Source organism: Aptenodytes forsteri, unplaced genomic scaffold, assembly GCF_000699145.1.
Source record: "Aptenodytes forsteri isolate BGI_AS27 unplaced genomic scaffold, ASM69914v1 Scaffold366, whole genome shotgun sequence".
Taxonomy (NCBI): Eukaryota; Metazoa; Chordata; class Aves; order Sphenisciformes; family Spheniscidae; genus Aptenodytes; species Aptenodytes forsteri.
In genome coordinates, this window is record NW_008794621.1 from 2,078,196 (window position 1) to 2,091,445 (window position 13,250).

The window sequence follows — 13,250 nt, forward strand, 5'->3', positions numbered from 1 at the left end:
GGCTCATGTTCAGCTGGCTGTCGACCAGCACCCCCAGGTCCTTTTCTACCGGGCAGCTTTCCAGCCACTCTTCCCCAAGCCTGTAGCGCTGCATGGGGTTGTTGTGGCCGAAGTGCAGGACCCGGCACTTGGCCTTGTTGAACCTCATACAGTTGGCCTGGGCCCATCGATCCAGCCTGTCCAGGTCCCTCTGCAGAGCCTTCCTACCCTCAAGCAGATCAACACTCCCGCCCAACTTGGTGTTGTCTGCAAAGTTACTGAGGGTGCACTCGATCCCCTCATCCAGATCATTGATAAAGATACTAAACAGAACTGGCCCCAATACTGAGCCCCGGGGAACACCGCTCGTGACTGACCACCAGCTGGGTTTAACTCCATTCACCACAACAGGTGATTTCACATCAGTGATGCAAAGACAGCACCACCCACCTCTGCCAGTGTCAGAGGGCTCCGACCGGCAGCACAAATGCTGTCACAGGTGGCTGGGCTTTTTCCTTTGTAATTAGCAGCTATTAGCAAGTTAAAAAATGAATTCTGTTGCAGAGACTGTATCTGATGTACTGAACAAAGTTCATCTAGTGGATAAAGAAACCACTGACCGTCCTTGGATACCAATTGAAGCTAGAGATAATCTGTGAACACGTGAATGCTGGAGTGAAGAGCTTATCCACATCCCGAATGCAAGTGTCTAAGTGCCCCTATCTGGCCCTGGAAGAGCACTTCAGCATTAAGAGACCTATATTTAGGAAGAGGCATTTCTGGAATTCAAACGCAGATAGAAAAGCAATACCCAATGCCAAGCCTTTTGTAGCAATACAAATATTTGAATATGTATCTTCAAGTGCATACTTGTTAATTAATACACTGAATATAGTTTCTGACACTGGAGTTTATGGTCTGAATGAGATAATCACGAAAAGGCAAGCAAGCGCGCTATTTAAACAAATATCCAGCTATACAGCAGGATTTTATTCCTTCCTGTATTAAACAAACCTTTATTGATTAATCTGTAAAGTGAGGCAGCTCTAACTCATGTTAGTCCAAAAAAAAAACCAAACCAAAAAACCCCCACAAACACACCACACTGAAACCTCCACAAAACTGTTCCTGGTGCTAGCTGGATATGCTGGGGAAGTGGATTTTGCTATGTTATTTTGATATTTACCCCTCTTTGATAAGCTTTAGAGCAGGCTGAAATTTTTCAGTCTCCTTTGTTCTTCTTCACGCACTTCTCTAGCTCCTCTTGACATATTCCTTTACGGCCCTCAAGTGTCAGGAAGTTCTTGCTGAATTAATTTGGCTTTCCCTTCCCTTCCCTGTTCAGATGCAGCCTCCACAACATTTCTGCAATTTAGCTTTCCTTTAGATAAGCATAACAGAAGAACTGAATAAAACGGAAAACAGAGATCAACCAAATGGACAAAATGCTAAACCCAGGAAAGACAGTTTACAAAATGGTTGACCTGCTGACTTGCCTCTCTGAGATCCAATGAAACTCATATTTTTCCTTTCTCAGTTTAGAGGGTGAATTCAGCCAGGTTAGTGTGAGACCCAGGTCAGTCTCAGATATTTAATAGACATTAAGCTCAGGAGATAAAAGAAGAAAAATAAAAACTCCACTTGGGTCTTTGTTATCATTGATTTATGACTCCACGTGATCAAATAAATGAGATTTGGGGGATTTTTTATAACATGCAAACATCCAAGTTCCTGATAAATAGAATATAGCTAAATGAAGTAATCAGATTCTGCTACTAAAACCCCAATCCTGAGCCAAGATGGGTACAGGCAAACCTTCCATGTTTCTTGGAGACCCAACCAAGTCCAATACACATCTATACAAAAATAAAACTTGTCACAGGACTACCACTGCTAGATTACATCAGCTTTCTACCTGGGTCCCACCCATGCTAACCTAGATCCATACATGCTTTATTTTTCAGGCTGGTAAACTGATTTTTTATGATCTAGTATTTATAGCATAGAGCAACGAGCCATCTCAAGCCCTACAACTTCATTGGGAGACTAGATCTCAAATGTGCTGGGAAAAAATTCTGCCTTCAAGAGAGCAGCGAGTCCTTATGATTGCATTACCAAAACTGTACTTACATTCATGTAATCGTACAGCCTTTCTGAAGCAGTTCCTACCGATAAAGCCATATCTGCAGGGAAGCAATGCAGGTACCTCCGGGCAAAAACGTCAGGGTGGTGATTCCTCCAGAACTCCTCCAATTCTCCCTTTTCCTTCAGCTGTTTCTTGATAGATTTGAATCGAATGAGAGGGATTCTACGCAAATAAAAGAAACACAGAAAAATTAACTGGATCTCCTTTCTAGAGTTCTCATATACTCTTCTGTTAAAAATTTGTTTCTTTTTTGAGACCTCAGGTAGCAACAAGCACAGGTCACCCCAGGAAGCCAGCTGAGACACGTCAGTGATGCTAGACATGTTTTCTTACCGTTCCACAGCCACAGTGAACGGGATGTAAACCACAGCCAACAGTATCACCCTCATGGCTCCAAGCGGTTCAGAGTCTAATGACACTCATTTACTCAGAAGTCCCTTTTTTATACCCCATTGTCAGCAGAGGGCCGTTCGCTAGGTCAATCAATCACAGGAGGTCAGTGCTTTGGCAGAAAAGCCATTAATTTGCTCTCACAGCAACCGCTGGATTGTGCAAATATCTGTGTCCAGTGAAGCTACTAAGGCACAGATAACTAGGACACAGTCTAGACCAAATAGACATTTTACTAACAATCGTTAATGTCTTTTACATAAATGTAATAAATGGGGTGAGCTTGGCTCCCGTTAGCATGGGAAAGAGGAGGCAGTCCAAGGACTTGCCTGGTTCCCTCCGAGTAAGCTGCTTTTCAAGCTGGCTTTAGTGACAAGTGGCCCAGAAGGGTCCAGCGCAGAGAAAGAGGACATAACATATAACCATTTCCCTTTTACATGGAGATGCTTCAGCAGGGCTGAGCAGACGGACGTTTGATAGGGTTGTCACAAGTCATCCCCTACCAACTGAAGTTTAATTCCCTATTTAGGGGAGAGCTCCGGTCTAAACATAAATGTGATTGCCACCTCAAAAAACGGGTCTTAAAAGTAAAAAACATGACAGGCTGCAACATACAGTAATAAACAGCCAGTGGTTTTGTACACACTTCAGCAAGACATTTGGAAGCGCCCACTTGGATTCGTTTTCCCGCGAGTTTCCTGAGGTTAGCGGTTCGCACCCCTGCCTGGCACTTAGGTTCAAATCAAGCTGACAGAAAAATAATGGTGTCAAAAAGAGACTGTGATCTGACAGAGAGCAACCCCAAACCCATTAGCCGCCTGGGAGGAAGCTCAGCACTGAGTCTGCAATTTACTTACGAGACTTTTTTTAATCTTTCCTCTGCACGAGAAAGTGCGGTGAACAATTACATACCACAGCCTAGCATACATTAAAGCTAAATTTGAATAATCAGCCATTTTTGTCCAAAAGACTATGCTAGGATGCTGGGAAAAGAGCAATAATGATTATTCCCCTGCAATACATCGCTTATTTAAAATAGACTGCTCACCATGTGAAGGTGAACTGGAACTAAGTAACCCCTCCGAAAGAGAGCAGATGTGTGACAGCGCGTAGCAAAGAATGAATGTCAGGAACATGGAGGAGGCAGGAGTCATCATCCGCTCTAGCGACAATGCTCCAGTCAAGGAAAAACGGCAGAAAAAAAGCAAACACACAGCATTTGTGAGTGAAAAGGGGGTCTAAATGCCTGTCACAGACTTTAAATAAATGTAAAGCAAATCATTATTAGCACATACTAAAGACATTCTTTAAAACTATTCCTTTAAGCCTCCTTCCTTGCCATGTCAGGCTGATTGAGGAGGGGCTTAAAAAAAACGATTTTAGAGCTCTCTTCATTAGTCCTCTGGATTTTGAAATACATGGTTTGCTTTTTCAAACTTACCTCCAAAATTGTGAGGGCTACACAACCTGCTCTCAGCAAAGGCTGAGCCTGGTGTCATCACACAGCTGTGTGCAGAGCTTTGGATCTGAAAAAGCACCAGTATCTCTATTCTAATGTTTTGTTTTATAAAAAAAATCTCAAAAAATGCAGGAATAATAACACACAGCTTTTATATTGATTTCCATTTTATTGTGAACTTTTTTAATTGTTTAGCTCTGAGCAATGGTCCCTGTTTCTTCTGGACTCAGTTTTACACATGTTCTCAGCAAGCAACCACGTTTTCTGTCCCGCAGCCATCCCAGCCACCGAGCTGCAGGAGCTGGGTGCTGGAAATGAGAACGGTGAGCAATAGCTGTGGTCATTTGTGAACTTTCAGAAAGCAAAGGCATTTCTCAAGGAGCCTACACGCGCCACTTGACGCGCAGCAGAGCAGATGTCATGCCCTCTGGTAGGGCAGTGTCGCTTTGACAAGAGCAAGACAATGTCCGTGCTGAGCGCCTTTATCGCTTGAACTTTTCCTCAAATGCCACAAATGCTTCTGGGAAGTCATGAATGCTTATGTTGGAGGGCACCGGGTTAACTTTGAAGACGTGAAGTGGCTTTCGAAACACCAGCCTAGGTCTACTGAGGAGACTGCCTTTGCCTTAGAGCCTCCACTGAGTCGCCGATCCTCAGGAGGATCAAGATTGTTCGTTTTATTGCAAATGTAGCCCTTTATTAACCCCACACACAAAGGTCATTTTCTTCCCAAATACTCTGATCTCACAGTGTGTTCCAAGCAGACATTCATTTAGCCAACAGAGGTACAAAATGCAGCAACAAAAGGTCATCGTGACTTTTTTTGATAAGCTGGAATAATGATTAAACTACAATGCAGAGAATCCCTAAGAAATAGTTGTCTGCAGCTTAAAAGTTTCATTAAGAAGAAATAATTCAAGTAGAAAAAATATATACGTATATGTGTCTATAGACATAAGGTATATTGCAAAGTTATTTCTCTCCATATGGATTATAAAGAAAAATGTGCCTAAACTATATGTATTATTAATATATTCTTGCTCAGGCCTTTATGTTGTTCTGATCGGCAGGATATCTGAAGGGATTTGTCTAAGGGACATGTCTTTGCCATGGGTGTAAATTCATTATTATTTATACCAAATGCATTTGCTTTTCCTCACCTGAAGCAAACAGTGTCTCAACACAGCGGGGAGCCTTGCCTTTAGAAGGTGCCACAGATGCTTAGAAATGGAAACAAATACAAAAACATGCTGAGAGCCATGGGAATATTTTCTTAAAAGACAGATCTCATTCCAGGGTAGCTGCTTGGAAAAGGATGCCCTGCGAAATCCAGGAATGACACGTTCCCCACGGCAGTCCTCTGACAGGGCGCGTAGTGTTAAAGCAGTAAAGAAGTGGCTACTGTGAGATGCTCATTCAGTGCGAACCGGCTCTTGCTGCTGGCATGCCGCACCCAGCACGTCCTGCCTTCGGTCGTGAGAGAGAGTATTTTCAGCGCCTCTCTTCCACAGCACGGCCACAGATGACTGCGACGTATCTTTGTTCTCCAGGCTTGATATTCTGCCCAGCTTCTCTGTCCAAAACCTATTTTATGGCACTCAGGTCGCAGCACTTGCTGTTCTCCATCCTGCTGCAATACTGGTCCCCAGATGCCCTCTCTGTTGTTCTCCTCCCCCAGGAAACCCTCCATACATCCTTCATACCATCACTGCTGCATGCCACAGCCACTCATCTTGCGGGGAAAAGACTAGTAAACATCCTATAGCCTATACACAATTGATAGCTAAGAGCTGCCTCACATTTGAAAGCAAGTGATGGCAATACAAATCTGTATTACCAGATTTGACCAGAGATCCAGAGGCCACCCCAACTGTTTGATATTGCCTTTTTCTCAATCTTCTGTTTGTTCTGCCTTTTGTTTTTCCAAGAATATGTGGCTGTCAGCAATCGCGTCTTTTGGCTGTGTAGCACCTAATGCCCAGAAACAGATTGTTTGAAGAAAGTATCCTCCCTAAATTATGGTAAGTCTGGAAAATGACAGCAATGAGCTGTAGATATCAAAGTAGAGAGCCAACTGCCAGAAAGGCTATTTCACTTTAAAACACTCTGCCAGCTTTCAAACCCCAAGGTCATGGCCAACACGCAGGTGGGACAATCCCCAAGAAAGCTTAAAACAGCAGCAGCGCAAGAAGCCGAAGTATGCAGAGGTGCCTACACATGGGAGGCTCCTCCTAGAAATCAGGGGTGCTCCTGACCTGAATAGCAATGAGTCTTGCTGAGGGAAGGAGGGAAACAGTTTACGCTGTCACCTCTAAACTTTTAACATTGTATTTATTTACCTCACTCATAACAAGTGAGAATCTTGATGGAGTTAAATCCATGGCAGTTTCTTGCCAGGTTTTAGTACGGACACGGGAACTGCAGTAGCATGGTCAGAAGGCAGCCGGAGAACAGCCTTGGCAGGTTGTGATAGTGAGCGTGTTAAATGGGGATTCAGGCAAGGAGCAAAACATAATGTAATGAAAAAGGCCCTACAGAGTCAAGAGTGCCAGAGGCTATAGTAAACACCGTTAAATTAGGAACATAAATAGTAGAACAGCTCAAGATAGCAGTTTGCCAAGCATTTGTGTTAAAGGTTTAAGATAAGTACTGGGTGGCAAGTTACACTCTGAAATTATGTATTTGGCACCTTGCAAAGTAAATCCTTAAAAGTACCACTCGTCTGGAAAGTCAGTCAAGACTTGACAGGTATTTTAAACAACAATTCGATTACATCCGACATTTCTGCTGAAAGTTTCATGAAAGCTAAACATCTGAGTTTAAAAATTTGGTCTTCTGTGGTGTTTACTTTCCCGAGCCAATCCCCACAGCCAGCGCTGGCTGCACAGACAGCACAGCCAGAGCGAGAGGTGAGGGGCTGGGGCTTCGGGGTGACGGTTTGGGGCAAAATCGGAGAACATCTATAGCGTGCAGGAAGAGGCGAGAAGGAATGTTTTCGGGGGGAGCGAGTGGGAGTGTGGGTGAGAGAGGGAGACCTGCGCTCTAAGTCGTCCTGTCCGTAATCCCCGTCACCAAACACTCATTCAGTTATCAGAAACATTTCAGAGCCCTTGAGATTAATGGCTGGTGCCATGTAAACAGAGCCTTATATTGGGAAGACGGAGTTACCGGCAGGCCAGTGCACAGCAGGAGAAGACCAAGGCGGGCCCCTGTCCCTTGCAGTCCCGGCAATCCCCAAACAAAGAAGGTCCCGGGATGGGCAACAGTCTGAAAGCCATAGCTGCTTTTGTGCCCTCCAATGAGTGCCAGAAGTACCTCCTGGAAGACCTAGAAGAGATGCCAGTGGATAAAATGGTGGATCTCAGTGGCAGGCAGCTGAGGCGGCTGCCTCCTCACATTTGCTCTTTTAGGGAACTGGTCAAGCTGTACCTGAGCGACAACAACCTGAACAATCTGCCCCCTGAGCTGGAGCAGCTGCAAAACCTGCAGATCCTGGCGCTGGATTTCAACAACTTCAAAGTACTGCCCCTGGTCGTGTGCACGCTGAAGCAGCTGTGCATCCTCTACCTGGGCAACAACAAGCTCTGCAGCCTGCCCCTGGAGCTCCGGCTCCTGCAGAACCTCAAGACTCTCTGGATCGAGTCCAACTGCCTACAGTGCCTGCCCGAGGTGGTGTGTGAGCTCAGCCTGCTCAAGACCCTGCACGCTGGCTCCAATGCGCTGCGCACACTCCCCACCCAGCTGCGGTGCCTGCAGGAGCTGCGCACCATCTGGCTCTCAGGCAACCTGCTGTCTGAGTTCCCCCCCGTGCTCCTGGACATGCCTTTTCTGGAGGTGATTGACGTGGATCGCAACTCCATCCGGTTCTTCCCCAGCCTGGCTCACCTGCCTGGCCTGAAGCTGGTGATCTACGACCACAACCCCTGCAGGAATGCACCCAAGGTGGCCAAAGGGGTGCGCAGGGTGGGGAGATGGTCAGAGGAGACCCCCGAACCCCGCAAGCGGTCCGGGGCAGTGATAGAAATCACGCTTGATGAGAAACCATCACCACCTCCTGCCACCAAGCCCGAGCCAGAAGCTGAGCCCTGCTGATGCTCAGCCGCCCACGCTGGCAAAGGCACAGTGCAGCCACAATGCCACCCAACCTCCCTCTCCCTCCCTCGCTTGCTGGTGTCCAGGGAGCACCATGCCACCTGGCTAGTCTTCAGGAGTAGGTGCACCAGTTTAGACTCAGGTGACAGCAAAACTCTCTTGTACAGACACCCCCTTTTGCGCAGCACCCAGCACTCTCTCTGGAACAAAGACTTCCTCCCTTTCCCCTTCCTCCCATGCGGGGACCGCTCAAGAGTTCGCAGTAGAGATGAAGACACAGTTTAGACATTTTCCATGGGTGGATTGTACAGAGCACGTACAGACTTGCTGCTCTTTACCCACGGGAAGCCCATGGGCTCGCTCTTCTCCCCTCCACCTTGCTGAGGTGTCCGAGCTCAGCTGGAAGCCACTGTTCAAGGTGGTGATCACTTCTGGGAGTCACAGCTCTAAAGTAACCCACAGCATTTGTCTCAACTGACTTATCTGAAATGCAGCAGCAGCTTGAAGGTTTCCCTGCCTGCCACATGGGAAGCAGTAGCAGAGCCCTGGCTGCGCTATCAAGGAAACAGCATGTACGTACCAGCGAGCTCTCCTTTTACCGCCGCCTGGAAAATTAGCAACCACTCATTTTGTTATTGCCAAGCAGCATTTTAAGCAATGGTGAGGAAAGCTAGAGGCTTTGCTGCTATTTTTTACGTTACCGACAACGCTGCCTGTAAGGGCAGCCATACATGCCGAGTTTTCATGCAGTAGCAAAGAAGAAAATCAAAGCCTGACTAAAATGGAAAAACCACAAGAGCTGCAAAGGTAAACTTGCATGAATAAAACCCAGGGCTAGGAGCCTGCCGCTACAGGCTCGCGCAGAAACTGAGGCAAACTTTACTCAGTTGACTTCAGCTGGGTATTTCTCCAGCTTCCAACTCAGACTGGTTCAGATTCCCTTGGAAACACACTGAACTTTTTTTTTTTTTTAAGTATGCTTTGCTGTAATTGTGTAATTAAAGAGCCAGAAATCTGGCTCAAAATGACATTTTTAGCTTTTGATTCCATAGCACGGGTCATTGAGTTTGGTAAGAGAGCTTTTTTTAAAAGGGTGGGGAGCCTTTGGTGGCACAGAACAGTCACTTCCCTCTCTGCCTCACTCGTCAGTGGAACTGTCTCACCAGCGCAACCTGCGGAAGCGGCAGTTGACTTCCCAGAAAAGGTTTGATTCAATGCCAGTTCGTGACTGCTTAATGTCATTTACATGCTTGAAAAATTATCTGGAAATATATAGACTCTGCTAGCACTTGCTGTCTTGTTAAATGAATTCTCAATTTGGATCCGGCTGGCACGCATGTAGTGTGCTTACTATTCATTAAATGACATAAAGCATACTGGCATCCCGCCGAGTTAAACCGTCCTTCTTTAGAATTAACTGAATTTTCTCTTCCCAGATTCTTTATCTAACCTTGTTCCAACAAACTATTTCTTCCTACAGAACAAAATTACTCAACAGAACAAGAGTTTGGGGCTTTTTAACATCCAAGTTTGGTGTTTTATTTCCTGTGGAACTGATCAGTACTTTTGTTTATCTGAGGGGGTGGGGAAGAAGGTGCTTTCACCTGCTTGTCAATTTAACACAGCACTCTCCACACAGCATTGTCACTTTTCGAGATCTGAAGAGAGTCTGTTTTGAGAGTTTGGAGGAGCGTTCTGTAAGCAGATTCTCTTCATTTCAGGAAACCTAAGGGAGAAAACTGTTTGCACAGATACTTTCTGGATTTCCAATTAACGATCCTGCTTTGGCAGACTCCCCCCGGTGCTTGCCAAGGTGCTGCACTATACTTGCAAGGGCCAGAAGGGTCACAGCGCCCAGCTGGCACCTCTCGAGGCAGACGGGGCGCCTCCGCTTGTCTCTGCTTACAGTCATCAAGAACCTACGTGAAGACTGCCGCAGGCATCACGGACTTCCTTAGGACCCGAGCGTAAACTAGTCCAATTAAGAGACACATTGCCTTTGCAGCAACTGCTGGAATAGGAAAGAGAAAGTAAAAATAGATGTGAAAGGGGGCAGGGGGAAGAAAGGGGGAACGCAGCGCAGCCTGGCACATTTTCCACTAACTGCCCTCTATTACAATAACAGGCGTCTGTAAAGTCAGCCCGAGTCCAGTACTTCATAGTCAAACACACAGACTGTTTGGTCCAGGATGCTGATATCTCCTCCCAAAGTGCATCTTCCTTTCAACCCCCATGAGCAGAACTCCTGTCTACATAAAATTTGTGGTGTAAAAAGCTGTAAAATCCCTTAAGTTGTAGTTCTGGGCATTGACTAAGGTTCCTCTTCAGCTTTTTCTCTTCCTTTCATCATCAAAAAAATGAGTAGTACTCCAGTATCACTAGAAAAGGGTAACATTTAACTTCAGAGCCTATTTCTAGGACCCCAACTCAAAACCTCTCCAGCCAGGACTGGAATAAACCGCTCACACTAAATGCACCAAGTCAACCCAAACCAGCAAGCTACAAAGGCTTGAGAGGTTATCCTTAGCGCTGAGTGCCAGGTCAGCCACCGCTTGAAGCGTCCGAGGACTGAGGATGCGCACCGCTGCTTTTCTAGTGAAACTGCCCTTCTTGGTTCTACACAAAGACAAATACAACTTTGGTGGATTTGAATTTATTTTTTTGTTTGTTTCTGTGTATTTTAAGTGGAACCTGGAGAGGAACAGAAGGAATAGGGTTGTATAAAACCCCTGTTTTACTTGAAAGTGAATCTTCCCCACAACACACATAAACTGAAATAAGTTAAAACCAACTGAAGACAGTTATTTCATGCCATTGATGGAGATGCTCGTCTCAAGCTTCTGTTCCATAACCTCACGAAAATTACATCATTAAAAAAATTACTAGGTGAGATCTGGTCCACACATCCTCAGCTACTGAAGAAAATTTAACATGGGCGATGGTCTGGTACGCGTTTTCTGAGGAGAAGAGAAAAAAAAATCAGAACATTCCCCCTGACACTGATGTCCACCAGCCTCCCCACCCACCCTTATTTTTAATTTTTAGTTGGTATTTTGTGTTCAGTGCTAGCTTTATCTCACAGCACAAAAGGCAGTATCACCTCAAAGCTAACACACCACCTTTGACCGCAGTAAAAACCTGCGATTCACAAAACAGTGCAAACTACCTGGTAGCGGGCACGCACGGGATAAACCTGCCTACAGGTGGAATTTCTTCCCAAACTTTTTAACAAATGTGCTTTTGCTTTAGCTGCCAATTCCACTTCAGAAGCAGCTGCGCATTTAACTACAGTTCTTCCCAGAAGAACAAAAAGCAGCACGATCCCGTACATTTTGCTCAGCCACTTTTGCAGATGCTTGAGTACTGTATACAGCACAAGAGTAGCTGGTGACCAAAGATTAACTAGGCATTGCTCAGGCACGCTAATTTAAGCGCACTAATGGCTCGCTCTAAAGGTCTGTTCATACTCCTAATGCAAAAAAAATCCTGTAACACAAACATTAGCATGTCAGATATCAGTCTTCACGTCAAATAAAATATTTTTTAGAACAAGACTTTTCTACACAGTTACTCTTGCATAGCAGATTACTGTATACCATTTTAACTGACCAATGTAGATACTCAAATCATACCTTGGTGCTGCTTTAATAATGTCATCTACACGAAGAATCATTTCTGCTGCTTCAGCTGCACTCAGCAAAACTTGTCTCTTGACTTGGAAACTCTCTGTCACTCCCAGGACTGCCATGTCTCCAATGATACCTTCTTTCATGTCTAGAAGAAGAGACACATTAAGAGTGTTTGGAGTGGGGTTTTTTAACTTTTTCTTTTTTTTTTTGTTAAGGAAACACCAAGAAGCTGACAGTATGGTAACTTACCTGCTCAAATGAACCATATTGATAGTAAGAGAAGTATTAAATAAAGTCTTTCACTTCAAGGCTCCTGTTTTAAGCATAACATGTTGCAATTACATGAAAAAAATTAACGATGAAAAATTTATACACTGGGAAAAGGTGAGAGTCCCGTTGGAATCTTGTCTCCACTAGTTCCTTAGGTATAGCAACTTCAGAATTCTCAAAAACTTTTTTTTTAAGTTGGTGGGGGGAGGGGTTGGGTTGTTTTGGTTGGTTGTTTCTCTTTAAAATTGGTGCCTTTCTTTTTGAGCGTCCTCTAACTAGACTCAATGTAAGTAAGTAAAGTGGTTTTACAGGTGGAAACCATCCCCTTCAAAACCAAAGCCTTTCACTCTATTGTGAAAAGCCTGGTAGAATGATAAAGGAATGTAACATTGTATGCCTACGGTCTACACAAAGCAAACAGAAATCAACGTATTCAGTTCTTCCAGCTGAATGTAACACTGACAAACAGACATGACCAAGTTTAATAAGCCTAATCCCCCTCCCAAACACCGATCCAATAACAGAAGTAGTATCAAGCCCCTTACCAAGTCCATAAGTAGTCTTCCCTTCACTGTGAGCAGCTCTGAGCTGAGAAACCAAATCTGCACTGTCATAGCCAGCGTTGTCAGCTATTATTGTTGGGATCTAATGGGGATAAACACAGGTTGTTCTTAATGAATGCAGGGATTGATCCCTAGTAAACATGAAACACACTTTGGTATTACTAGTTTACTATTAAGTTTCAAGAGGAAGTTTCAAAAACGTGGCAGATGATCTGTTACAGTGATCAGAAGTTTGGGGCCAGGAGGGCAAAATCAAACTACTTTTTGAAGGATTTTGTTTAAGACCTTGTTAAGACAGTAGATGAGAGGACAGAAGCTCATTAGCAGATTTGTTACTTCATTTCACATGGACAGAAAGAAGTCTGTCTCTTTGTTATCATTTCAGACTACGAACTGACAAATGGTTTCATTTTAAGAACATAAGCTTGCTGGTAAGCATTAACCACCAGATCATTCTGTTCACTGTTTAAGTGACAGAAGTGCAAACTGCACGTGCTGACTGAATCATACTATCATTTAGGTTGGAAAAGACCTCTAAGATCATCAAGTCCACGCATTAACCTAGCACTGCCAAGTCCACCACTACACCGTGCCCCTAAGCACCACATCTACGCGTTTTTTAAGTACCTCCAGGGATGGTGACTCCACCACTTCCCTGGGCAGCCTGTTCCAATGCGTGACAACCCTTTCGGGGAAGAAATTTTTCCTATTTTCCAACCTAA

At 44.8% G+C, this 13,250-nt stretch overlaps 3 protein-coding genes across 3 annotated transcripts in view; 1 reads left to right on the top strand and 2 right to left on the bottom strand.

The window, feature by feature from the left end:
* LOC103893920 (cathepsin E-A) overlaps positions 1 to 2,514 on the bottom strand; it is a 9,580-nt gene extending 7,066 nt beyond the window's left edge. The window contains exons 1-2 of the mRNA XM_009273220.2: positions 2,459 to 2,514; positions 2,110 to 2,287 (exon numbers count right to left, since the gene is read on the bottom strand). Of these exons, the coding sequence (XP_009271495.1) occupies positions 2,110 to 2,287; positions 2,459 to 2,514 (234 nt within the window). The remainder of the gene's footprint in view (positions 1 to 2,109; positions 2,288 to 2,458) is intronic.
* A 4,715-nt stretch (positions 2,515 to 7,229) lies between these two features.
* Positions 7,230 to 8,066, top strand: LRRC10 (leucine rich repeat containing 10). Its single transcript, XM_009273221.1, has one exon. The coding sequence runs from the start codon at positions 7,230 to 7,232 to the stop codon at positions 8,064 to 8,066; it is 837 nt and encodes a 278-aa protein (XP_009271496.1).
* A 2,637-nt stretch (positions 8,067 to 10,703) lies between these two features.
* Positions 10,704 to 13,250, bottom strand: part of CCT2 (chaperonin containing TCP1 subunit 2) — a 12,711-nt gene continuing 10,164 nt past the window's right edge. Inside the window, exons 13-15 of the mRNA XM_019470468.1 lie at positions 12,511 to 12,610; positions 11,699 to 11,840; positions 10,704 to 11,023 (exon numbers count right to left, since the gene is read on the bottom strand). Coding sequence (XP_019326013.1) covers positions 10,993 to 11,023; positions 11,699 to 11,840; positions 12,511 to 12,610 — 273 coding nt within the window. The 3' untranslated portion in view covers positions 10,704 to 10,992. The remainder of the gene's footprint in view (positions 11,024 to 11,698; positions 11,841 to 12,510; positions 12,611 to 13,250) is intronic.